General features: G+C 26.4%; 1 protein-coding gene across 9 annotated transcripts in view; it reads right to left on the bottom strand.

Annotated features, from left to right (window-relative positions):
- Positions 1 to 27,623, bottom strand: part of LOC135925039 (muscle calcium channel subunit alpha-1-like) — a 92,506-nt gene that overhangs the window by 12,960 nt on the left and 51,923 nt on the right. For 3 of the 9 annotated variants that reach the window (XM_065460180.1, XM_065460186.1, XM_065460187.1), the window contains 22 exons: positions 25,725 to 25,943; positions 24,700 to 24,919; positions 23,926 to 24,136; positions 22,600 to 22,729; positions 22,099 to 22,158; positions 17,517 to 17,623; positions 16,941 to 17,028; positions 16,572 to 16,679; positions 16,020 to 16,072; positions 15,720 to 15,866; positions 14,953 to 15,154; positions 14,677 to 14,835; positions 14,330 to 14,440; positions 13,573 to 13,659; positions 12,550 to 12,573; positions 11,938 to 12,060; positions 11,489 to 11,554; positions 7,434 to 7,525; positions 5,404 to 5,560; positions 4,299 to 4,426; positions 3,617 to 3,713; positions 1,176 to 1,284 (listed from right to left, as the gene is read on the bottom strand). In XM_065460180.1, coding sequence (XP_065316252.1) covers positions 1,176 to 1,284; positions 3,617 to 3,713; positions 4,299 to 4,426; positions 5,404 to 5,560; positions 7,434 to 7,525; positions 11,489 to 11,554; positions 11,938 to 12,060; positions 12,550 to 12,573; positions 13,573 to 13,659; positions 14,330 to 14,440; positions 14,677 to 14,835; positions 14,953 to 15,154; positions 15,720 to 15,866; positions 16,020 to 16,072; positions 16,572 to 16,679; positions 16,941 to 17,028; positions 17,517 to 17,623; positions 22,099 to 22,158; positions 22,600 to 22,729; positions 23,926 to 24,136; positions 24,700 to 24,919; positions 25,725 to 25,943 — 2,698 coding nt within the window. Of the gene's footprint in view, positions 1 to 112; positions 216 to 1,175; positions 1,285 to 3,616; positions 3,714 to 4,298; positions 4,427 to 5,403; positions 5,561 to 7,433; positions 7,526 to 11,488; positions 11,555 to 11,937; positions 12,061 to 12,549; positions 12,574 to 13,572; positions 13,660 to 14,329; positions 14,441 to 14,676; positions 14,836 to 14,952; positions 15,155 to 15,719; positions 15,867 to 16,019; positions 16,073 to 16,571; positions 16,680 to 16,940; positions 17,029 to 17,516; positions 17,624 to 22,098; positions 22,159 to 22,599; positions 22,730 to 23,925; positions 24,137 to 24,699; positions 24,920 to 25,724; positions 25,944 to 27,623 lie in introns of all 9 variants that reach the window. The other 6 variants (XM_065460185.1, XM_065460188.1, XM_065460181.1 and 3 more) reach the window with 5 other exon arrangements.

The raw sequence follows: 27,623 nt of genomic DNA, 5'->3' as shown, positions 1-27,623 counted from the left end.
AAGTAGATAATTTTCCAATAACTCTCCAAGAAAAATATCACTTAATAGAAAGTGTTAAATGACAGCTAATCTTTTGGTTATCTAAGTTGTTTTTTTTTTAAATTTTCCATACCGTCCATATAAATTCCCAAATTAGAACGAACTAAGGCAAATAAAGTGGCGTTGAACATGACTGTTCCGTCACTATTGAGAGGCATATTCATCTTGACCAAATTCTGAAGTAGAAGAAAAATATTTTTTTGTAAATGGGTTAACATAAAGGGTGATGATAATTATTTTGATCTAAACAACGCGGAGAAATCTTGAAAATGTTTAAATTATCATTTTATTTATAGATAAAAACCAAAATTTAGCTAATTTCTTTAAAATATACATTATAATATACTTATCATATTTCATATATAATTGTTACATAATAATAATGGTATTATTATTAACACACATTTATAATGTATATAGCACAACCCTTCCCAGCTTGATGTCTTTTTCATATATTTTCATGAGAAAATGAATGAGAAATGTATCAAGATTATAAAGAAAGAAAGGTGATGTGTTTAATATATAGTAATATACATCTTGGAAGACGCAAATGGTATATGACTTAACAATTAAAAATCATAATATCATTTGATATAACAATAAAAGAGGGTTTTTTTGTTAATAAAACACACAAAAAATAAGGATGACATTAATTAGGTGAATGAGAAAATGTCATATTTTTTTTGTATTGAAAGCCGATCAGGGTTAATAAAAAAATTAGTTTGTAAAAACAATGATTTATATGGAGCCGAAGGTATTAAATTGTTAAATTTTATACTAAATGTAGCATTAATTTGAAACGGTTAGATATATATAATAGAGCAAGATAGTGGTAAAAGAACAAGAAGAGAATTTACATTATACTACATGAATTTAGTTAGTAAAAAAGAAGAAATTAATATAAAAATTTTAAGTTATAATAGGTATAAGGTGTAGAAAGGAAACAGAAAAGGGTTAAAAATCTTATAATTAATAAAAAAAATTAAAATAAGTTGTGGGATGTTTTGGATGTAATACCAGTGTGTACAAAAACTTATTAATTTTAGCATTTAATTTGTCAATTTGAAAAAAAAATTCTTATCAAACTTTATTGAATCTGATTTTTTAAAAAAAAGATCTTTTCATATAAAAAATACCACTCGCGTCCATATATATACGAAGATTCGCGCGAATGAGTGAGAAAAGTGTTGAACTAAATGACACAGTGCCATCAGTGTTAAGACACATGTTCATGTATACCATTTTCTAAAGAATGTCACAATATTATTATATTTAGATGTTATTTATATATGCTTAAAAAAAATTAATGTTTTTATAGACAAAATACAAAGCCAATATTCTCTCTTAAATGAATGCGCTATATAGAATCTTTATTATAATTCAAGTATACATTATAAATTTTTTAAAAACATTATACATGTATTAATTAAAATAAATGCAAACGTATTTTTTTTTAAAGAATATGTTAAATTATTTGACTTTCATTTTATTTCATGCCTTATTTTTTTTTGGAATCAAAGCTTAGTGATCTTTATTATTTTTTTAAAATAAAAACGCACTTTCATAAATAAAGCGTGTTATTTTCGAAAACGTACTTCAAATGTAAAACGCGAAAATTATTCAAATTTTTTTAAATAAAAAAATAGGCAATAAAATACTTTCTCTAAATGATAAAATAAATAAAAATTAACTGTATCCAAAATGAGTAAATATTAGCCAATTCCATATCGTAAAGAAAATAAAATTAAAAAGATCGCCAATTATTATGCTTGCAGATTCAATTATATCTAACCTAAAATAAATATGTATTATTTTTAGGAAAAGAGAAATTTTAAAACCACGCGAAAAGTAAAACAAAACTTTTTGTGTTAAAAAAATTGGAATTAAATAAAATCAAAAATTAGCGCAATATAAAATGCAAAGCAATCACGAGATTGGTATTGTGACTTAAACTAGGGGGAAATTCCCGACCTTTCCGGTTCACTAGAATGTGCTTTTCAATCCGTTTATATCCAAGGCGGAATATTCTTTCTAATCGCGGTTTTGTAATAGCCGTGTTGGGATTCGGTTCGAAGTTCTATTTTGCACTAATCAAATATATAATCAATTCCGTATAAAAGAAGGAATTTATTGATCTGATTTTATTTTAAAGCGCAAGTATTTAAAACATATTTATAAAAGTTAAAAAAAATATTTATTTTATATATATCATGGCACGATTAATTTTAAACATTAAAGTTAGAAATATAATATAAGTCGTAACCAACTGTATTTCATTTATGTATATAATTTATTATATACATGACTTATATATAATAAATTAATTTAGTTAGGAATTAAACAAACTAAGTTCGGCGTTTAATAATCATTTTATATTCTTTTAAGTTAGATTTGATTATTTTTATTTTTAAAATTTCTGCAATATGGAAAAAAAAATAGCTGCTTAAATTTTAAGATTTCTAAAGCTATTTATTTTTATTCACTAAAGACACCCTTATAAATGAATTCTCCAATAAAATAAATGTCATTATGTGGAGTCGCTAGATAAAGACAAGAACCTGCTCATAACTCCTAAATTTCTATATGAAACTGTCACAAATAGTGTTTGATTTGCACACGTTGTATAATCATATGCCCCTTTTAACCGACCATAAGAGGTCGTAGAGAATGGTTCAAGTGGAATACAACCTTTATTTTGTGCAATCAGTTTTATATTGATATGCTTAAAAAATTTAAAGCTGAGATTTCATATGTTTAAAAGAATAAGAATTTAAAATTTATTTTTAAAATAAAATGAGATAAGATTTTAAATCTTACAAGTTAAAAAGAACAAATGAGAAATTGCCTTATAATGGATATGAATTGAGTTTAAATTGAATGATCTATACTAGTCCCTAATTATAAAATATCCAAGAAGGTTTAAAAAAATATATATTAACATGGTAAAAGACCGATTTCGCGATATAGGTATTATTAATAATGACATGTGACTCGATATTGAATAAAGGAGAATCGACTTTCGAAATTTAATTTTATTATAGATGAGAAATTTGAGAATGCCGAGAGAGGCTAAATAAATAGATAATTTAATGTTTCTCAGTAGATATTTCACTTTTACATCTGATTTTTTTTTAAACTATGGTTCTAAATATCTCAATTCAGCCATTTCAACAAAAAATATTTTAGATGATATCGAAGACGTTAGGGTCACTTTTAGGATTTATAATTTTTCTCATTAATATATATATATTAAAAAAAGATTTATTTTTAAGTCGAGATTAAATTGTCAGTGAAATTTTAGTCAATGAGTTGGAATGATAATTAAAAATTAAATTTTGCTAGGTGAATTTTTTTGCCATTTTCGTGAGTGGGCGGATTCAGGTTGAAAGTAATACAAAATGTACATGTTAGTTTAGCAAGCCTAAATAATAGGAGTTAGCGACGTCATTGAATAACATTTTTTTAAATATACTGAAGAAAAATGTTGAAATAAACAATAATTCTAAAAAAAATTTTTTATCTTATACATTAAAAAGCTTTCTAGTATGGCTATATATTAATTTGGTAAATAATTTACTTTGCAGGCTAATCTGTGCGGACACAATATGCCGAATCCTAAAGGTGGTGGAATTTTTCTGAGTAGATTTATAACGTCTAAATGCTTTATACGACCTCTACAAAAAAAATAAATAAATAATCCCCGTTTTATATCTAATATGTTCGAAAGTATGGTATAAATCCTTTAAATTAATGGTGATCCCAGCATTCAAGGTTTGATTGCCAGCAAAGATTTCAAATAAATTCTCCTATTAAGATTAAAAAATCTCCTGGAAATATAAGATTATATAAGAGTTTATTTTTAAAAAAAATTCAACATATTTAAAGCCTGTTAATAGCAAGCGAAAATAGCCATAAATAGCATTGTACAGAATATAGAATGCGAAATTATACAGCTATATTATCGTTTAACCATGAACATCGTATGGCTTAACCATCATCACGTTTACTATAAACGATGTCTTATAATATAACAAATTATTTTAAATATATAGTCTGAAAATAAAATACTTTATAATATAAAAAGGTGATTTAAAACAAATTCTACATTTTCTGTTTTGGGGTGAGAAACATATTTTAAACAAGTTAGGCTCTTTCTATGACACCTTGTAATAACGTCACTACATACAACCGTAACATGACTATTTATTAAAGTAGTGATACAACTTTCTGAATATAATCTTATTGAATTAATATGAAACTTCGCTTCTGGGTCATATTCTGACCATAATCGTACGAATTCGTCCAAATGATGAGGGCCTAATATAGACCAATCCCGCGTTAAGTAATCGAAATTGTCCATTATGACGGCCACGAAAAGATTTATAATCTGTTATAAAAATTATGAGTCATAAAAAAATTTATATATTTTTTGGATAATAACAATAAATAGTTAACAACTCCATAAAAAAAATTCACAGCCGTATATTTATTCTTTCTTTCTTTAATTGGTTTATTAAAAATTTTATATTTATTTTTTCGAATCATTTAGAAATTAACTAAGACTGGGTTATTGTTTTTAAATGTTCGAAATATTTTATTAATTAATAAATGTAGAATGAGCTTTCGTTAATTGTGAATAACAATTATAATTGTAATATCCTTGATATAATTAATTATAATATTTACCTAGAATAACGATACATTCATAAAAATGTATTTTGAAGTGTTGTAAAATACAAATAATCTGGTGATACGCCATTTTGGTTCTCCATAAATCAAACAGTTTTTTTTTAAAAATGTTTTCATAAAATATTAATATAAAATTATTTTCATGGAAAACCAAAATGGCGTGTCACCAGCCAGCTGATTTGTTTTAATAATTAATACAAATTTAAATGGATGAATCTTTAGTCTAGGTAATATTATATGTCATAGCCTTTAATAACATTTATTTAGGTTTTCAAATTTTTCTGAATGTTTCATTGATTATTCTTTTTTTTTATCAGGGGAATCTTAAATTTAAAGTTACCCCTGATGAAAATGGGCAAACTATTGTACCCAAACTCTATAAATTTCAGTGAACTCATTTATGTAGCCAGGATTATATGTTAGGGAAGAAGGATACTTATTGTGTTTATGTTTTTGGAGAGGGGGGAGGGGATATAGCGTGCTAATTTTAATTAACCTAAAATGATTTAAATTGGCAAAGGAAATTTCCTTGTTTCTCCCTCACTTGTCTATGCCAATGAGTTATCAGCGAACTGTTGATTAAAGTTAACAATCTTCTAAATATGCCCATAAAATGATTGAAGAATAAATTTTGAAAAAAATGAATTATAGAATGAACATGAAAAATAAATGAACCAAGAATGAGCAAAGAATGTAGAATGAGATAAAGTAAGGGAAGGCAAAATCGGACCCACAAAGAAGTCCCTTCGCTTCGGAATGTGGGTTACAAACGGCTTGAGGGGTGTTCGCGCAAGCCAACATGATCTCTTGCCAGGCTTCGCCGGTTGCTGAACTAAAATAATTGAAAAAGTTAATAATATAAGTATAATATATAAAAATTGAATTTTTACTAACTTTTAATGAAATAAAAAAACTATTTCAACCTTTAAGTTTCAAAAATAATTATGAATAACTATATTTAATAAAGCGTAAAATCTATCCTAAAAAAATCAGTCAAGATTTTTTTAAACAATAGAATCATCATTATTAGTATAACAATATTACAATTATTCGTTTAGTATGAATAATATAATATTCAATTTGTACGAATAATACAATTATTCAATGTGATTCATGAGAATACTAAATTACATCATTCATAATTTTCGAAAAGAATCTCGTTATTCGATTCGAATTTTTGGAGGTTTAGAATATTTTATATATGCCATCACTTGAGCGTTGAAGTGAAATAACTAATGCTCTTTTTTAAATGAGATAACTGAGTTATGAGTATACGCGATAAAATAGAAGACCTCAAAAAAACTAGCGAAATTCGTAAAATTTTTAAAATGATACTTCGTAACAGCTGTGAATTTAATATAATTTTTATACCTAAGATATAGGTTAAATTACCTATTTAGAATTTAACTTGTGACGTGTTGACCAAGAATGCATTGAGGGTAGGCTAAGGGTAGGTATATTTTTCGCCTTCATTCTTATAGATAATACATATATTAAATTCTGATCTTCCTTTACTTTTTCCGAAATTTTAGATGGTTCACTTCAACACTCACATGATAATGTGGAATATCTAAAAATAAGTTATTTCTCTTTGGGATAATATTGAAAAAGGTTATAATTTTTTTAAAACAAAACATTCAAATTACTATTTCAAAATATAATTATTCATGTTTTTTGGGAACATGTAGTCCTAATTAGAGGTCTACAATGGGCGGATTTCTAGCCAAAAAGCCCACCCCATCGTTCTTTTGAATATATGCAATATAATGTAATAAAACAATTATTTTTATTAAATTGTAGTTATTTCTGCTCAATTCGGATGAAAAATATTAAAAATTCGCCCGGCCAATACTTTAAAATTTCTTTTAACCCGCCTGATGCTGAAAATATTTTAGAAAACCTGACCATGCCCACCCGAAGTATGAGCAGGCTAAAACCCGCCCATTGCAGACCTCTAGTTTCAATTTCCGTCTTATAGAATGAGTATACTTTTTATTATATTATAGTTTATGCTTGGAATTTAGTCCATACTTCAAAAAAATAAATAGGATATTCAGGGTAGAAAAGGAGTAAGAAGGAGTTATAAGAAATAAATTGTAATCTATATGTTAGGTGATTAATTTTTTTTAATCAGCTATAAATGATTATTAATATATTAATTTAAATTAAAGATTCGGAATGAATTCAAAGTTGTAAAAAATAATGGATGGAATTTTTAATCAAAAATGCTAAACTAGGCAAAATAATGGCGGACATTATTTAAATAAAATATATAAAAAAGGTCCAAACTTTATTATATTACAGGCAAATTTTATAACTTGTAAATTACTCAATTATCCCACGAATAAAAAAAATGAGATATCAAGTATATTTAGGAGTTTAAAAAAAGCTGGCTGTTGCTTATTTCATATTCAAATGTTATTGGTAAAAATTTGAAAAGTTAGAATATTTTTATCGTAATATAATATGATCAAAACAAAAAAAAATTTTAGGCATAAAACCTAAATAAAAATTTGGGTTTAAGATTAAATTTATTTTTTCTATAATTTTATTTTATTTTTAGATGTGAATGTTGATTAGAATATTTATAAATAAACATATACATTAAGTATATTAGGCACGATATAATTATAGTAAAAATACAGCTTAAACAAAAAAATTTATTAAACAATATATTATTTTAGTCTAAAAAAATCATTTTTTACCGAAAAAGAACCAATAAAGCTAAAGGGAATGATGCGAAATTATTATTGCGATGTATTTCTGTTTCGGGGTTCATAGCTATTCTTCCAAAAATCTGTGTTTGTATCAAAGTAATTATTTTTATAGATGATGACTATATTTTATTAAAAGAAGTTATTAAATAAAGTTATTAAGGTAAATTATCTCCTGAGGAATCGCCAGAGTTAAGCAGGTCCTTTAAAAAAAGATACAGATTCTTTATGATAAAATGTATCATAGATATATATATATTATTAAAAATATATAAGATAATTGTATCTTTTGATAAACGAGAATATATTTAAAGGCATTTACTTGAAAAAATTTATCTGATTAATATTTATTAAATTAGAATAATTTGAGATAAAATTAGATTTTATATAATTTATTTTCACAGAACATAAATATATAGAGAAAATATTCATATTCTTGCCATGAATAAAAATGTTAATATAGCTCCATTCATGATTAGCGTAATAACCATAACCCTGAGTTATAATATAATTATCCGCATTTCAGAAAGTTTCATAATCATGTTTAAATAAATTTTAAGAAGGTAATAATCATATATTAGAAGAAGGGGCTAGTAGAATCAAGGCTAGTCGTCAATTAATAATATATTTATTTAATATTATAAAATAAATAAGTATTCACTGACTACTATTATAGATTTAAATTAATTTTATATGATAATGCAATAAAATTAGGAATAAATAAAAAAAAATTATTAAAAACTTTACACATTTTTTCAAAATCAAATAATATCATATTTTGCCATTATTTTTATGCAAATGGTATATTATATCAATAAAACAAATGGAATAATAATATTAATTATGCTATAAGAGTTAATAAACCAATTAATAAATCTACAAGCCCCGGGTTTGGTATTTGTTGGGGAAAATTTACTTATACTAGAATCAATCTTGAAAAAAAAGTATAAATATTTAAACTTTAGATAAGTGTTTAGACCAGGATTGGCAAGTCGATCAATTGACCGATCAAATTCAGTCAATTGACTGGAAGAGTATTTGAACTGGTCAAATACTCTAAAAAATTAAAAATATGTTTGAAAAAAGGAAAAAACTATATAAATATATGTGATCACCTTATTTATTGGGTACCCAATACCAAGAGGAGCATCTTACTGTAATGAATTTGATGAATCATGTGCTATAATACAAGAATTAGGCATTTTACAATGTGATGATGATCAAAATATTTTAAGTGATATAATAATTTCAGAAGTAAAATTGGCATGTTTAATAGTGAATTATGTAACTAATACAAAATAAAAATTTTAAAAACATATTTGAATTTGACCATATTTAACCGGTCAAATACACAACCCTGGTTTGGACTTCTTATGATATTTTGTAAATTCAAATACAACAATTATTTTCGGGCCTATAATGATTTTAACCCGACTAGTCCTGGTCTCCACTATTCTAATTGTTGCGTTATAATCTAATTCTTTTTGTTTTTTGCATTTGAATTTTTTGTAATCTAATTTTTATTATTTTTTGTAATTTAATTTAATAACTTTATTGCGTAACCTTATTTTTATAACTTTCGGCGTAACCTTACTTTTTATATTTTATAATATTTTTACTTTTTTGTTTTTCGTTTGTATTCTAATTTGGACTTATAAAAATGTATATATACCTTAAGAAAAGAAAAAGAAATTAGTTAATAAAATATATTTTTACTGACTCGCACCTCGCGCCATATCGTTAGTTGCCTTATTCTTTGCATGGTGCCCCGGCTCTGGGTGGTGGACTAGAAAAAGATGACTACCTAATCTTCTGAGATGACTATCTAACCTATGGAGACTGCTTAACCTATGGAGATGACTACCTATTATGACTACCTTATCTATTGTGACTACCTAATCTTCTGAGATGACTATCTAACCTAGGGAGACTGCTTAACCTATGGAGATGACTACCTATTATGACTGCCTAATCTATGATATGATCAATGCCTAATCTACTGAGATGACTATCTAACCTATGGAGACTGCTTAACCTATGGAGATGACTACCTATTATGACTACCTTATTTATTGTGACTGCCTAATCTATTGATATGACCAATGTCTAATCTATGGAGATGACCAAGAATCAAACCTTAGCACGTTCTTTCATGCAAAAAGCTTCTTTTCTCATGGTGTCCTGGCTCTGGATGTTGGACTGGAATATGATAACCAGCACCTAACCTAATGTGACAACCTAGAAAGAACTGATATGGAAGTTGAACGATAGGTTATGAATTCTATTTTGTGAGACCAATGATGATTACTTATTATTCTAATCCACGTAGGAAGAAAAGTTATTAAAAATTAAGATTTTATGCCAGGATAAAGGCATGTTATAAATTTTTAAAATCACTAAAATGTAAAATCATAATGGATATATTTGAACACACAAAAAGCCTATAAAAAATTATTTATAATTTCTTAGTGAAATATTGATACTAAAATGTAAAATCATAATGGATATATTTGAACACACAAAAAGCTTTTAAAAAATTATTTACTTAAATTTTTAGTGAAATATTATCTTTTGATTTCTTGAATGATGACCAATTGTTGTAAATTAACAACTAATCCTAAAGATGAATTCTAAGATATAATTAAAAATAAACCATTAAAAATCCTAAACAAGAAGATAAAACTTTAATTTTAAATGTATTAAAATGTAATCAAAACATATGAATTAAAAGGTTTAAATCACATGATTGATTTAAATAATCCTTAATGCTTAATATGATAAAATATATCCATTATGATTTTACATTTTAGTATCATTATTTCACTTAGAAATTATAAATAATTTTTTAAAGGCTTTTTGTGTGTTCAAATATATCCATTATGATTTTACATTTTAGTGATTTTAAAAATTTATAACATGCCTTTATTCTGGTATAAAATCTTAATTTTTAATAACGTTTCTTCTTACGTGGATTAGACTAATAAGTAATCATCATTGGTCTTTTAAAATAGAATTCATAACCTATCGTTCAACTTCCATATTTTTTGTAATCTAATTTTTATTATTTTTTGTAATTTAATTTAATAACTTTATTGCGTAACCTTATTTTTATAACTTTCGGCGTAACCTTACTTTTTATATTTTATAATATTTTTACTTTTTTGTTTTTCGTTTGTATTCTAATTTGGACTTATAAAAATGTATATATACCTTAAGAAAAGAAAAAGAAATTAGTTAATAAAATATATTTTTACTGACTCGCACCTCGCGCCATATCGTTAGATCCTTATTCTTTGCACTAATAATATTTTACTAACCAAAACTACAATAACAAATAGAAATTACTCAAATATTACTAATTTTATACCCAGCATTTTGTTCATATGACATTTTAACAAATAGATATATTTCATTTCTCTTAAAGATGTTGATAATTTGAATATAATGACAAAATAATATTTAAATTATTGGTATCTGAAGAAAGGGTAAATTCCATAATCAAATATAAATAAGCATAAACTTTACAATATTAAAAATCTATTCATTATTTTATTAGTTTTAGACAGTACTTTATAGTTTAATTAAATATCTAATTTACAAAAAGGGTAGAACGAAATTTGGAACGGAATCATAAAATTAAATTATCTCATTTTATAATAATTCTTAACTAAAGATAGGAGAAAGAAAAAAACAAAATTGATTTAAAAATTCAAATATAAAATAAGGTAATAACTAAAAAAGCATCTGTATATTTTGTCAAGAAAATAAAAAAGATACAAGGATCTTTTAAAATAAACACGGATAATAAGTAACTTATTTAAAAAAGGATATTAAATGCAAAGGATCTTGTATTTTAGATACAAGTATCCTCAGTACTACCCAACTCTGGGAGTCTGCTTGAGATACCGAAATATAAAACTGTTCTAAATTATTTATCTCCCCCCCCCCCATCCCCCTATACGTTAAACCCCTACGGATATTCAACCTTATTAAACAAATATATGAATCATATTATAATGAATAAAATATAAATAAATTTATTATACCTGCATTCCTATAACAGCATATATGAAAAATAGCATGACTATAAGTAACGCCACGTAAGGTAATGCCTAAAATATATTTTTAAAATTTATCACAAAAAGCTTTGCATAATTTCTTTTATAAAAAATACATTTAAAGAACTACATGAAGTCAAACATTTAAAATTAAAATTTTATAAAAGTCCTGAATCCATTTCCAATGCAAATTTTTTTACAAAATATTATTCAAGAGACCTGCCCAAAAAACTTTTTCAAACGATTTTTAAATTTTATCTATCTTTCATTTACTGGCTTCAGTTAAGCTTAGAAAAATGAGCTTAATCTAGAATATCTGGGTGGGAGGTTGGTTGTAAAGGGGTGGGTGACCACACCCTAAGAATAAATAATTCGATTCCGACCAAAAATGGAGTTAGAACCTGATATTAAAAAGGGGATAAAATTGTTGGTTAAACTTGAAACGATTTCATGAATGTCCAAAGCAGAGTCCGAATTCCCTCACCTCTGCTTAGCAACTTAACCAGTCTCATGACGCGGAAGAGCCGAAAAAAATTTATGCTAATGATACTGGCACCAGGCTAATTAAATAAAGATAATATTGATATAAAATTTTTTTTTTTAAAAAAAAATTTTATTATAAAAAGGCATTCACAAATATAAAAAAATATAAATAAAATGCGTAAAAAAATATAGGGCAAGAGCATGCATAAAAAGCAAAAAATAAAATTTGCACAAATTTATCGTATATATATATATACGTTATATAATATAGATGTTTGTAAGCTCAAAATATATATTTTATAAATAATAAGATTGTTGTAAAGCTTGATTCGTTCATGAGCAAAAATAAATGCTTCAAATACCAATTTTTGAAAATAAAAATTTAAAGAAATATATTTATTTTGAAATCATTCATTAATAATTAAAAAAAGCCGGGCGATGTTAGTTCGTATTAAAGCAAAGGCATTAGTGGCGCATAATTATAACTGTAAGCCGAAAGATAGTAACATAAATTGGTTAAAAAAAATAAGCAAAATAAATTGTAAAAATCGATATTTGGAACTTGCTTCAATATTTCTAACCTCTGCCAACTGCACACCAACCCATTGTATTTTTTTTAGCAAAATCCGTTATAAATTTTATTGTCACATTTATTTTTCAAATCCCCAAGCGATTAGGGCAAATTCGGAAAAATGTAAAAAAAATTAAAAAATAAAATAAATGTGCAATAAATATGTATTACTTCATAATAATATAAAAAATTAAATGAACTAATACTATTCACCTATCCGTCATTTAATACTATATTAATATTAGTCGCTAGAGTAATAGAGTGGATATAAGCGCAATATTTTGAAAATATGGCAAGATCGTTTCAATATTTAAAGTTATTATAGATTCTTGATAAGGTTGTTTGTTATATTACATAAAATTTATCCCTATTAATATTATTTATGTTTTTCAGAACTTGATCTCAAGTGTTTCCGCACTTTTTTGCGTAACAACAATATTAGGTTTCAACATCAGTAATGTTAAAATATGTTTTAGAAAAATATGAAGATCTCTTCATTATTCCAGCGACAATTTCTCCAAAATAATTTTATATAACCACTCAAGCCCCTATATAAATTACTTAATTAGGCGTTAAATAATTTTTATTAAATGTTTTATGATAAATAATTTTAAATTTGCAAAGATATTAAGTACATCAGTTCTACTTTTAAAATATATGATGATATATTTCTTAAAGCATGATGTCGCCACTTGCAGAATAAGATATTAAAGACTAGAGCTAAAAATAACACTACAAAATTGAATGGAGAAAAATTCGTGTGATAAATCAGACTAATCTTAAATAAATGACAGTTGTAAATAAAAACGATAATAATTTCATCTTAACTAAAATAATATTGTAGATTTTATTGGTTAAAAAAAATGGATTTTAACTGAAATATTCCATATTTTTAAAAATATTTGTGATTCAAAGAATGAGATTATAGGAATATAAAAAAAATTGCCCTAGATAATAGGCAGTTTTTATGGGGTTATATAAAAAGATAATAATTATAAATATATTACGCATGACTTACGTATAAAACTTCGGTGTATATGATATCGATAAAACTACCAAGTACAATAATGAAATCGAAAACATTCCAGGCATCTCCAAAATAATTCTGTTTGGGGAAGGCGTGCAATTTTTTTAATATAAATAATTAAATCCTATCATTCGATTAAAGAACATAATTTCAAAAGTTTTTTTTATATCAGTAATGTTATTAAACGGCTCGATTTGATCACTATTTTAATCAGAAAAATATAGCCTAGGCCTCAAGATTTTGCTAATAGATGTCCAAATTTTGTGCCATCTATGAACAAAATCTTCAGGCTAGTGTAATATTTTTCTGGATAAGATATTGAGTTAGCCGTTTTTGAAATCGGCTTAAATCGAGCCGTCTAACAATAGTATATAGCAGGATTAAAACTAGTTTATAACCGGAACAAATATAAGAGCAAACCTTGGTAAAAGTTTCAAAAAATCAGAATCCCATTTAAAATTTCCAAGATCCGGTTATAACGATATCGCAAGTAATTTATATATATTTTAAAATACTTGAATTATTCATTTTAGTGGGTTTATTTATTGTTTAAATTTTATTTACTTTGGCAGATTTTGAAACCATCAGGACCGCCCCAAAATTAAGAACAGGAGCAAAAACCCATTTTTAAAAAATATTAACGGAATCGAAACCCTATTTATTTCAATTTTCTAGTCACGTGATAAGAAACATTTACAAATGGGTTTATAAAATTATAATATAACTTTTTTTAAACAATAGGTATTACTTTAAATTTAAAGGCTAATAATTTGAGCAAAAATTCGATGGCGAAAATGGCAGTGAAAAACATGTTGAGATAGTCTAATGCCTTAGAATATTGTTCGTCTTGTCCATAAAACTTAAGTTTATATTTAGGATAATGAATTTATTTTTAAAATATTAAAGTCTAAATAAATAAATTTAGGTAATATTTAGTTATTAATCATTTTATTACGAAATTATATGAACACATTATTAAAAGAAAATATTTTAAGTGAAAGATATGAGTTGGCCATTGTCTTTCTTTCCTTTTCCTTCCTTCCTACCTATTTTGAGAGAAAACCCATAAATTTACATAAAATAGTTATGTAATACCTTCATGGCCAAAGATATTGTATTTATCATAATGATGGCGAAAATTCCATATTCAAAACCTTGCGACGTCACAAACCACCAAATTTTATACTGATATCTATTTTTGGGTATGTATCTCCTGATAGGCTTCGCTTTTAAGGCAAATTCTACGCAACGGCGCTAAAACATATACATTTTGAGCATCCATTTATTAAAAACAATAACAGTTTGATTATGATTGATTATTAATACTTTAAAAAAGAATATATAAAATTGAATTCTTAAAATTAAAAATACCTGATTTTTATCGAGTTCGCAATTTTTGTACTCTTGTTCTCCCTCGTTCTGGAATGTGACAATGACAAAACCGACAAATATATTAACCATGAAAAACGCTATCACTATAATGTAAATTATAAAGAAAACGCTGACGAAGGGCCTGTAATTGTAAAAGGGTCCGAGATTTTCTTTGTTAGAATCGATACCCAAGTAGAGTAACCTTTGTAGACAATTTTTTTGAAAAAAGAAATTAAGTATTTATTTTAAATAGGGGTTATAAATTTTTTTTTTAAGTAACATTTTCATTATGTTATATAGAACTTTATTTGAACCAAGTTTGTAAAATTATTAGATAAATTTTTTTTAAAAAAAAAACAACTAATTTTGCAATGTAGATTATATGGGTTATTGCAGTTTTCACTATCCTATCTAAATGGGGAAAAAGATTATGTAAAAAACAGTTTACAGAATAGGGATAAATAATCTAGGAATCGAAACTCCCTTTTAAAACTTCCAGGAACTCGAACCGTTTCTAACAATAACAATCAAATTATAGTGTTCAAAACTTTATTTCATTTTGTTTGTTTAGTGTTTAAAATTTTTTTTAGGAACTGGAACCAGGAAAAACTTTTTAAACATATTGAGAACCGAGTTCCTATTTAGTTCAGGTTCCAAAATATGGGAAAAAAATATATCGCATGTATCAGTGAACGATGCGTCGGTTTGTAAATCGCTTACTTTGGCCTAACATAATTTACTCAAAAAGACAACTATTATAAAATTACTTGGGCCATCCTTCAAACGTAGCGACTGTGAAGAGAGTTAGCATAGCTTTACTCACATCGTCAAAATTGAAGTCGTTCAGTTTCCATTCTCTCGGTTCCATCTTAGGATTGTTTATGTTACCATCCGGATAAACTATGAACTCTCCCCTTCGTTTTTTAAGAAAAAAAAAATTATACTACGTTCTTATCAATTCATGAATATTTTAAAATTAGACTCAATCAATTAGTACCGGGATGGTTTTTAGAATTTTTATTAATACATAATAAACAATATATGCCCATATTTATAATATTTTATACTTGCACGCTTCTAGGGTTATCTTGCCCCTGTCACTACAAACAAAAAATCGACCCTATAATTTTTAAAAAAAAATGATAAATAAAAAAAAGCTAAAAGAAAAATAATCCTGTATATATATTTTTCCAATACTCATTACTATATATTGCTCAAAAGTTTATCAAGGAACCATAAATTTAAAAACATTGAAAATTATTGTAAATGATAAGATTTTAATAAATCTAAATTCTAAAAATGAAAAAAATATTTTTAAAAAGTAGGCCTTCAGTTTCAGATGTTTCAAATGATCAAATATTGATTGGAAAAATTTTAAAAACGAACTTTTTTTAAAAAATAATTGCTTAATTATAAGATTTCATTTAATTATTAAAGAAATTATTATTTTTTTATAATTTTCTTATAAAATCGGTAAACACCGTTAATTATTATTAAAATATTTTTATAAATAATAATTACAGCTAATTAAACAATTTTATATCGGGACTGCTAAATATAAGAAAATTGTAACAAGTAACAATATATCATATTAATCTTTTGTCCAATTTTTTTCGAACCTTAAACAACTGAACACCGATACAAGCGAACATGAATTGAAGTAGAAATGTAACGAGCATAATGTTGCCTATGGTCTTTACCGCCACTATAACGCATTGGACTACGTGCTGTGAGATTAAATAGCAAATATTATTTTTGTATCGATATTTATTTAAGATATAATTATACATGTAATAATGTTTGATATGATTCTTAGAGGCCTGCTAGGTACTCATTCACAAAACTGGCCTATGTTTGTAAAAAAAAATTATTTTCCAGCTTGAGCAGGTTTTTAAGATTTGGCTAGTTTCTACGTGAGGCTAGGGCTTTATTATTAGATTTGGTATGAGCAAGCAGGTCTCTAAAAATCGAAAGAGGAATGAACAAACTTTTAATCCTTTTGCTCTGCTAATAGCTCGAAGTGGACGTAGTACTCTCAAAACTCTTAAAATCTTGATGGCGGATATCGCTTGCTGCCTTTGAAAGGGATTATTATTTTATTTTAGAAATATTGTAAGTAGTTAACATAAAAATAAATTGTCATAATTTAAGACAGAATGCCCGATGACAAAATATGTGGAGGATATAATTTCCAGCATTAAATATAAATTTTACAAAAAATAATATTTTTTATATCTATTATAATTTAAAGATATTTTGCCTTTGGGATCCAATCCAAAATTTTACTCGAGTTTATAAATGATTGAGGATAAATTTTGAATCTTATAATTTATGTTAAAAAAGATATCTTTATATCTTTTACTAAAATGGAAAAATTATAAGTTAGTTTATTTTAGTTATGATAAAAATATGATTTATCATGAAAAGATAAATGTCAAAGTAATGACATAAATTAAAATGCCACAAGACTTTGATGCAAAATTCAAATGAATAATTTTTTTTAAAAAAAGAAGCACTAAATTATAAATAAATATAATAAGTATAAGTTAATTAATTTTTTTTACTTTAAAACGAAAGATAGCAGAGATATGGAAACAACTATCAAGTCCAACAAATTGAAATAATTACGACAGAAGGAACCCTTGTGAAATATCAAACCGTATGCTATCACCTGAATAATTAGGAATGTTTAGTTTTTTTTATCGTTTTTCTTTCTTTCATTTTTTCCTCCTCAAAAAGGGGATATTCAGTCATCAAATTTTTAAAAATAAATGAAATTATTAAAATCTAGATTTCAAAGCTCTAGCTTAATTAGACCCGGCGTTATGTGATTTCTTGGTATTCAATTCAAACCCAATCTTTAACTAAATCTCAAATTAGCATAAAAATATTTATGCCAGAATCATCATAAAATATATTATATATTGTTTTTGTAGCCCATTTTAAGAAAATATTTAAAAAAACAAAATAATTTATGTCATGATATTTAAAAAATTCAAAAATATTTTAATTTTTTTTAAAAGAAACTGATATTTTTGCTCCTTAGTGATTCGAGAATCTCTCAAATTTAAACCATTAAAGAGGGAGGCGATTTTTAAATTTTCAAAATCTGATTTTACCAAAAATTAATACCAGCATGTAAAGAAAGAATAAACCTACCCTATATATTTCAGAGAATTTCGCCATTTATTTTATAGGTGAAGAATTCGATTACATATTAATGTAAAATAAAATTTGCTTAGCTCCTTTTGTTTTTAATATTTATGATAAAAATGCAAATAATGATCGTTTTATCCCAGACTCCCTACATCTATTAATATATTCTATAAAATATTATCATTTATATTTGTGCTGTAGTGTTATTATAAATTTGTGTAAGGAAATACCTTTCAGGGACTAACAGGCGCGTAGCCAGGAATTTTCCTAGGGAAGGGGAGGGGGGGGGGAGTAATTTTTTTTATATTGAAATGATTTTTTTTGAGTATTATAAATTTATTAGAACTACATTATATAAAAAAATTTAGAACTAATTTTCATATAAAATTATTAGAACAAATCATATTTGGAAATATGAAAACGAATAATAAAATATTAAGAGCGAATATAATACGGTAAAAAATATTATGGCTATATAAAATAAACAGGTATGTAAATCAGTATAAAATGTAAAATTAAAAATTTTATAATGATTTAAAAAGTTAGTCCAAATATCATTCATAAATGAAAATTTAATCTTCTTTGCGATTGCGCCAGTTTTTTAATAATTTGTTCTGTGTTGGGAATCAGATCTCGATGAGTAAAGCTAGTCTATTTGTTGTGTTTCAACACTGTTTATAATTTATATTATCCTTTGTTTGTACGATATAACTTGTTTATCATTTATATTTTTCTCTTTGTTTGTACAATATTCGTATATTTCCATTTCCATTTATATTTTTATTTGTTCACTTATACCGAGCCTGTTTTGATTTCATTCTCAAAACTGGTTCTAGCCAGTTTTCGAGATGGACAAGGATGAAATTAATATTTGCTTATTATTGTTTGACTGAAAAAAAGGGGACTATAAAAAGACCATGAAAAAATAATTGTGATCATGAAAATATTTGATTTTGTTTTACGGTTTATAATATGATATGGAATTGATGTTTTACTGTTTGATTACCAATTAAAATAAATTCGTGTTTCATTAATTTTTCGACTCAGTCCCTGAGATTTTATGACGAAAATGATATCCAAATCCGGACCCCATCATCACCATTCTGGACCAACGGACAGTATCTTCCCCCAGAAGGTGGGACCCGTCTGTCCAACCACAATACTATTCAATCAATATTTTAAGATGTCATACTTATGATATAGGTTTTTATTCTCTGTGATGAAGAAAAGGTCATCTCATTTGACTAATTGGTATCATTGCCAAAATATACTGTAGTTTTAATATATTTGGAAAAATTATAAAATATATTTTAAAGTATGAAATACTTCCATTGTATTTCTTGGAGTATCTACAAAAATGAATTTTTCATACCATTTATAGAAATTAATTGGTAAATAAAATTTAGCTAAATATTTAATTTTTCAATATCAATATGCGATTCCTCAGATCAGAGGGAGTTATGAGATATAGTATTTGTAAATTAGATAGAGTCATTTGATAAATCATAAATCGTTCATTGATTTGTGTCAAATCCAAAAGTGAAATAAAAACGGGTTTTTTAATAATGATTCTCAATTGAGTCAACTTTAATATTGAAACAATTTATTTGTCGGTGAAAGTCGAGGTTTATGAATCTCAAAATAACAATCACATAAATCGAGAAATTCCTGGTCGATATTATCTGTTAGTTTTCTAAGTTGTAATATAATTATATTCGCGATTCTCATAACTTCAGCCAAATTCATTTTTTTTGAAATATATTGCATAAGTTGTTGTGTAATAAATTTTATTAATACATTCTTCAGCAGTCATAATAATTCATACGCGTAACCGGGGGGGGGGGCAAGGGGAAATTATCCCACCCCTTCAAAAATTTATCACTTTTCGTAAATATCATTTTTAGCTACCCCCCTTAGTCCTCCCCCCACTCCCTGACCCTTAAAAATGTATGCATATATCTTAAACAATAATTTGAAATAAAGAATGTAAAAGTTGATATTTTTTATAAAACTATTCATCATAATTTATACATTTTTGGAGAAATAAATTTATAAATATATAAAATGAATAAAAAATGTTTTTTAATAAATGGAATATAAGCCAAAGATACGTCTTAAGACATAAGTGAAATGTATTATAATTATAATTATTAATAATAGATCCATAAATTACTAAATAATATAATATATCAAATATAATTTTTTATAAAGTGAGTAATTTTAATTTATTTATCTTAATAAAAGTAAAATATAATTATAAAACTATTGATAAAATTAAATAAAAATATTAAAGCACAATACAAACAGTGGAATATTATATGTCTTAGATTTACAGTATATCTAATTTTATCAATTATCATATGACAATCAAGTAATTTTTACCAATATAGCGAATTATATATTTTACAGAAAACTATAAAATATTGATAAGGACATCAGAAAATATCTTTTAAAGACATCGTGGGATGAAGATTAAATTTTAATATCATTTTTACTTAAAATAAATAGATGGCTTTAAATAATTGAATGCAAATTGTTGCTATTATTTATTATCAAGAGCATTGATTAGTAAAATTTGTTAAATTATTAACAGTAAAATATTCTCTAACTGTGAAATATGTCTGTAAAAGTGGAATTTAACCTAGTATTTTGTAACTAATTCTATATAATAGAGGAATATCAACTATATGTCTACTTACTTTTTATAAATAAATTTCTTATAATTATTTGGAATAAATTATTAATGTATATACAAGTAATTTATTATATTTTATATAAACTAATAAAAATAAATTTCACATAGGGAACCCGGCCGAAGGCCGGGGAAAAGCGGGCCAAAGGCACGCCAAAGGGGATCTGGGACCCCGCCGCTGGCTACGTGCTTGGGCACTAACTTGGTAATAGAACTGGCCATTGAACATTGAATTTTAAAACTATCATTACATTTAAAATTATTTTATGAGCCCAAGATAAAGTTACGCGAAAGATTCAATCAAGCTCGCCTCATTTCGGAAGCTCATAAAAATACAAGTGTTACATTCCTTTTTGGCTTGAATAAACTTCAAAACTACTATATTCAGATGTGGATTACTATAGCATTAATAATATCATTTTTTGGATTAATAAAAGGTTTACAGGCTTTTAAGACAATATTTGTGTTTAGCTAAGGTAATTTAAGAAATGAAATTAGGCAAGAGTAATTGTTATTTTAAATCTTTGTTTATTTACAAAAATTTATTTTTTTAGTGCAATAATGCCTAATAAACTTCATCATCAAAATGATGGACTTCTCAAAACAAATTGTTTAACCCAAAATGCTGAATTTTTCTAAGTATTTTCTTAGACAATTTTTTGGCTACAAAAAAAGATATATAATATAATTAGAATAAATATTTTTTTCGGGTAATTTTAGATTAAACTAAACTAAATAGCGTTCGAAAAAGCTATTTGAGCGGCTCTAAAATTTTATAGCTAAAATTAAACCAGATCGCTTCACTGAGTTTCATTCATTTTAAAAACTGCAATTATTATGTTTTTCTTGCTTCTTCTAATTTTTTTATTTCTATCACCTTTCTGGAAAAAAATTATAAATTCTTCTAAAAATAGGAGTTTGATTAACCCAACCTTACCATCTATAAAAAATCTTCATTTCACCATTAAAGAGTTAAAGCATGTCTTTACTAGTTCTTATGCAAGCATGCCAAAAAGTCAATTTCTTGATTTTCTGCTCAAAAAATATCTTTCTAAAGTTAGAAAATATTTTAGGCTTTACTTAAAATAAATTTAAACGATGGTATTGGATTCATTTAAAGTTATATTAAAAAAGCTTTACTACATATATAACCAATTAATAATAAAAATAAATCTTAAAATGGTAAAAATGCTTTATTAGCCAAAATATAGAGTATCCAATTAAAATTATAAGAAAAAAACGGTTCTTTTGGCAGAGAGAATATATTAAAACACAAAAAATAATAAATATAAACTAACCTTCAACATGATTTCGATGGAAAACATGCAGGTGAAGAAGTAATCAAAATAGTTCAAAATCTAAAATTATTTTATATTACAAATATAAATAAATTAAATAGTATGCAAATAAATTATGTTATTTTTTTAAAATAAATAACTATATAATGTGGAATTCTTAGGAGAAAGTGGGGTAATTATAAGAGGGAGACCCCTTCAATTTGAAATTCCCCCTTCCTTAAATCAGATTTTAAAATTTGATTAAAATGGATTCGGTTTATCTTAATTTGGGTCCAGTTAGGACAGTAAGGAGAACTAATTTTGTTAAATTGTAAAATATGACGGAATGGTCTATGGCCTTTGTCCAGGATTGTCTGAGTGAAGCCAAACCTGGTCTAATAGAATGGAATAGGATTTAATAACATTTTGAAAATAGCACAATATTTATTAATAAAATGATGCAAAAGACGATTGATGATTAATATAACAATAAAAAATAAATAGATTATCTATAAAATTTACCCTATTGCGAGCTGAGGAGAAATTTAAGGGATCTTCGGCGGCTAACATGATACTACTAACCAGGATACAAACCAATATAATATTGTTAAAGTAGGTATGGTTGGCTATCATGTGGCAAAACAGGCGGAATCTAATATTTTTATTAAACATTTTAAGGTATGTAATTATAATTTCGATTCTTAGCAATGGTTTAAATTTAAACATTATACCTCATAAAATTTTATTTAAAGTCATTATCAGTATCATTGAATAAGGATCATCATATAAACATCAATTTCCAACGGAGTTAGAGAATAAAAAAATAAACGACTTTTCTTAGATGTTATATTAATTCGACATAAAAATAAGCTCAGTCTATCGTAAAACCACACATATTAGCCCCTATTTTGATGCCAAATCTCATCATCATCCACGTTAACTTTATTCGATTCTCCATTATATCGTGCTTATTCTATGTCCATTCATTTAAATAATTAGATTTTCTCAGAATAATATTTTCCACAAAAAGTCCATCCAGTTCCCGTAGTATTCTTAATAAAATTAATACGAAATCAAAAGATGTACACTAAATGCAATTATTAATAATAATTTTCAAAAAACGAAACTCTTAACGATATCCATTTTAAACAATTTCTTTGTTCTCCATGAGATCCGATTTTATTGGTAATATTGTTTTCAACCCTTTATGCCTTTGCTTATCAATAAAATTTAAAACGGCAACCATCATTTTGGTTTGATTGATAAGTCTTTTGAGAATCCATAATGATTTAAATTATCAGACTAGTCTTTAATGTTGATGATAGATATGGTGGTTCAGCAAAGCATGTGATCTAGTAAGCTGCAAATCTTGAAAAATTATATTGTTGCTTGATCCTCTTTTCAATTGTTCTTCCAGGTTGTGCAAAAGGCACAAGCAATGAAATATATTCCCCCATATTTAAGATTATTGTTAATCAAATTCTTGAAAATTCGTTTAATAAAAATTTTATTTTATAATTAAGTTTGCTCTATTTTTAACGGATGAAGAGCAAATGAGATGAGCATTTTTAAGTATACAAATTTATATGATTTTAACATTAATTTTAAATCGGACCGGACCTCAACAATTAAATTAATTCTTTTCAAAAATAACATAATTTTATTTTCCTCCAGCGCTTATAATTTTCCCCGCTTTCGTTAAAATATCATAATATTTACAAAAGTCTATATTTTTTCTCGGATCGGATTGGACCTGAAAAAATAGGTGCGATTCAGAGCCCTAATTCCTTATAGCAGATAGAATTATTAAATAAAACTTATGTAATTAAAATATTGTTTAAAAAAAACTTGTTCTTGTAGCTAAAGCAAAAGAGAGAGCTAGCCATAGGAATAGGCTTAACTTTTTCCTTGATATTAACTACGGAGAGACGTCGCGGGCGGGCTGTAGTGGAAACTCCAGTATCTGAATCCTCATCTTCACTGTTCGTTCGACTGCTTGAAGAAAGTGTAGATTTACTACTATTCATGAGGGTAAGGGTATTAGCCGGGCTTTTAGGATCTTAGTAAAATTATTGAAAAGGAAAGGAAGAATGAAAATTTTTAATATTTATTTGTACTGATAAAAGCGAGTAAAAAAAATATTTAAAGTAAGAAAGATCTGACATAAATATCTATTTTAAACATTTCAATTTTAAATAGTTTAGTGATGTAACCCTCATGTCTTTACGCGTTAAGAAAAAAACTCATTTTATAATTCAAAATGATTTTGTCAAAATACTTCAAAATGATTATCATACTACATTATTTCTCCCCATTTTTTCTCTCCTCCCACTCCTCACTACTTTCTTTAAAAAATAAGCAAACATGATATAAATTTTTTAATTATAAACTATATACCTTCTAAGTTCGGCCACTAACCGCAATCAATTATTATAAATATATTTAAACACCAGACTATAAGGTAGGCCCTAAATGATCCTCTCTCACTTAATCAAAAATCCTAATATAAGTCGGGTTTTGATTGAAAATTAATTAATTTCTAAATTATTATAATTAATACTATAACCATCTCCAAGAGGGAGTGTTTTTCTTAAAATTATAACTAACAACAAAGAATTTTACCTTTTTCAGCGTCGCCCACAATACCCTGATCGGAAGAACTATTAATGTTATCTAACGAGTCTTTAGATCTTATAACAGATCTCCTAGATAGGACGTCGGAAGATTTTCGGTCATTTACTGATAGGGAATCTTTTTTATTTAGTTGTACATCGTGTACATGATTAGCGTCTTCTTTTAAGCCTTCCTCGAACGTCGTGCTTTTTTCTCGCGATTTTTTACGCTTAGTGTAGAAATGTGTTTAATAAATTTTCAAATATTTGTATATATTAATTTAAAAAAATTCTAATATTATATAGAAACACTCCCCCCCCCCTCCCCACCTATTATTCATCCGACCAAAACTTTTATAATAATAATACAACGAGATATCTAGGACGTGTTTCGATGCACCCACAAAACAGAGCATGGTTCCGCCATTTTGCATATTTTAATTTAAAGCTATTAAATTTCAAAAACCATTAGCCCAAATAATATGGAAATCGATTGGTGAAAGGAAATATAACAATAATATTTTTTGAGCAAAGAGTCGGCCTTTCAGGACTATAGTTCCGATCCCTGATTCGCGATATTTCATGGAAATTTTTAATATCTTAAACCTTTTTTTAATTAGAAAATTCAAATTTTGTCAAATTAGATATTAAAATTATAGTTCCGATGTTTTGGTGAATTTAATTTAAAGGATTTCTATCTACATAAAATATTTTAATTCTTCGTTAAACAAAAAAACATGTAAAACGTTACCAAATCAATAAACGTAGTAATATTTTGGTAAGACAAATAACAGAGTAAGAAGTAGTGAGGATGTCAGGTCAACTCCAATGGCCACTTATCCCCGACTTTCCCCATAGGTGCGACAAAAATTTCCCATTTTTTTTTTTGAAACCTAAATAAGTAGGCTGTTTATTATTGATAAATTAGATTATTTTGTCAACAAAATTGAAAACGGGTAGATAGATGTATAACATATATATTTAGATATTTTTATCATTAAATATATTAATGGGGGAAGGGGGGTTATAATATACTTTAACAATATGATCTTCTTCTTTCTCTATCTCGGTCAAGCTTTCGGCATCGGCTAAATTATCAACGGCAATAGCCAAAAAGACGTTGAGCAAGACGTAATTCCCGAAAATAAAAAGAATGATGAAATAAAAACACACGATAACACCTATTGAACCAACGCCTCCGTACGATCTGATACCGTTGTACATGACCTCGTTCCAGTCCTCACCGGTCAGAATCTAATAAATGATACAAAAAAGTGTAACAAAAAATATAGCTTCGACATTCTTTTAAAAATCTAGATACCCCGGTCCTAATAAAATAATATTACATCATACACTTAGTTATATAGTACATAGACTAATTAACAAACACATTTGGGCAAAAAAATACCCTTATAGTAAATTAATATTTTATTAATTGTTCAAGAGCTTAACATTGATAAGATATAATTTTATTGGATAAATATTTCATTTTAAATTGGTGTCTTAAAATATTATTTTAAAAAAAGCAATTAATATTTCATAATAATTTCTTTTTATCTAACAATCATTTGCATAATATTGATTAACATCTATTAGTTTATAGCAAAAAATATATAAAAAATAATCATTACATTTATTAAGCTATAATTTTTTCTGCCCCAAGAGGGCACTTAAATAATTAGGCTTTTATTGTTTTTTGTAGACAAGTATTACAAAAATCTTTTGGAATAGATTGAAATTGAGATTGCCCAAAGAAAAAAAGTTAAAACTTAACAGCTTGGTTTTGGACAGATTAAAAAGTTTTTGCTAGTAAAATCGTATTACAAAACCTTATTCAAAGTGTTACAGATGTTAAAAAATATTTTAATATTAATCAAAATATTAATTTAAATTAAAAAAAAACTTTTAATTTATTATGCTAATTTCAAATTTACATATATATATGTTATAAAAAAAGGGAAAACAACGTGCACAAAAAATATTAATGTTAAAACTAATCATTTAGTGGGATGAGGCTGCCCATGAGCTAATGTAATTAGCCCTGTGAATCGCTATGGAGAGTCTTTGTCTTAAGAAAAAGCCTTCGCGAGGTTCATCAGAAAGTTTACGAATGTGCGAGCCAAGTTCCTTGAAAAAGGAATGCATGATTCCCAAAAGTAGTTAAGGTGGGAATGAATATGTATTCTTGTGATACTTTAGAATATTTTGCTATTTTTAGTAACTCCCTTTTCTTCAGAATGTTAATAGTTTGATTGGATGGAGCCAAAGGATCAATACACGAGTAATCCCAGACCAGGAATTGACCACGCTTTCAAGGAATTTGAGATCTCATCCGTTTCCCATCAGATCTGAAAAGACCAGAAGGTTCAAGAATAGAAGGAATTTGAGCTGATCTCAAAGGCCTAAGGATAATCGAAGTACAAATTATGTCTAACGATTCGACCTTTAAAAGAGCGATACTGGAGGCTATGTCTTCCATTACCCACAACGGTAGAACTACAACCTGAACAAGTGTGGGGTTGGGTTATTAGGCAGTTTAAACAAATATCAATGGAGTGAGTGAGCTCATTTTGATTAAGTTTTAATTATAAATTAACTGAGGGAATGGCTTCAAGGAACTCATGGCCAGATCTTAAGCAGCGAGGAGAATAAAGGGCGGTCAGAAAATTGCTTTCTAGAAAGTAGTGATTCAACGCAGCTTGCAATAATAAACCCATCCCAGTCCTTCTTCCTATTCGTCTCTAAAAGTGGGTGATCAGCGATAATCCGTGATTTCCACTCGATAATAACACCATTATAGGAAGGGTCAGGTTTTATCAAATGGGAATTTATAATATTTTTTGTTGAAAGACAACTGGATATGAAGTCAGTTAGGGCAAGATCGGAAGGAGATATGATACCAAGTCCACCCATCTTGGTGGGTAAAGAGGCTTG

This window comes from Gordionus sp. m RMFG-2023, chromosome 2 (assembly GCF_954871325.1).
Source record: "Gordionus sp. m RMFG-2023 chromosome 2, tfGorSpeb1-WG-v2, whole genome shotgun sequence".
Classification (NCBI taxonomy): Eukaryota; Metazoa; Nematomorpha; class Gordioida; order Chordodea; family Parachordodidae; genus Gordionus; species Gordionus sp. m RMFG-2023.
This window is presented reverse-complemented; position numbering and strand designations above follow the sequence as displayed.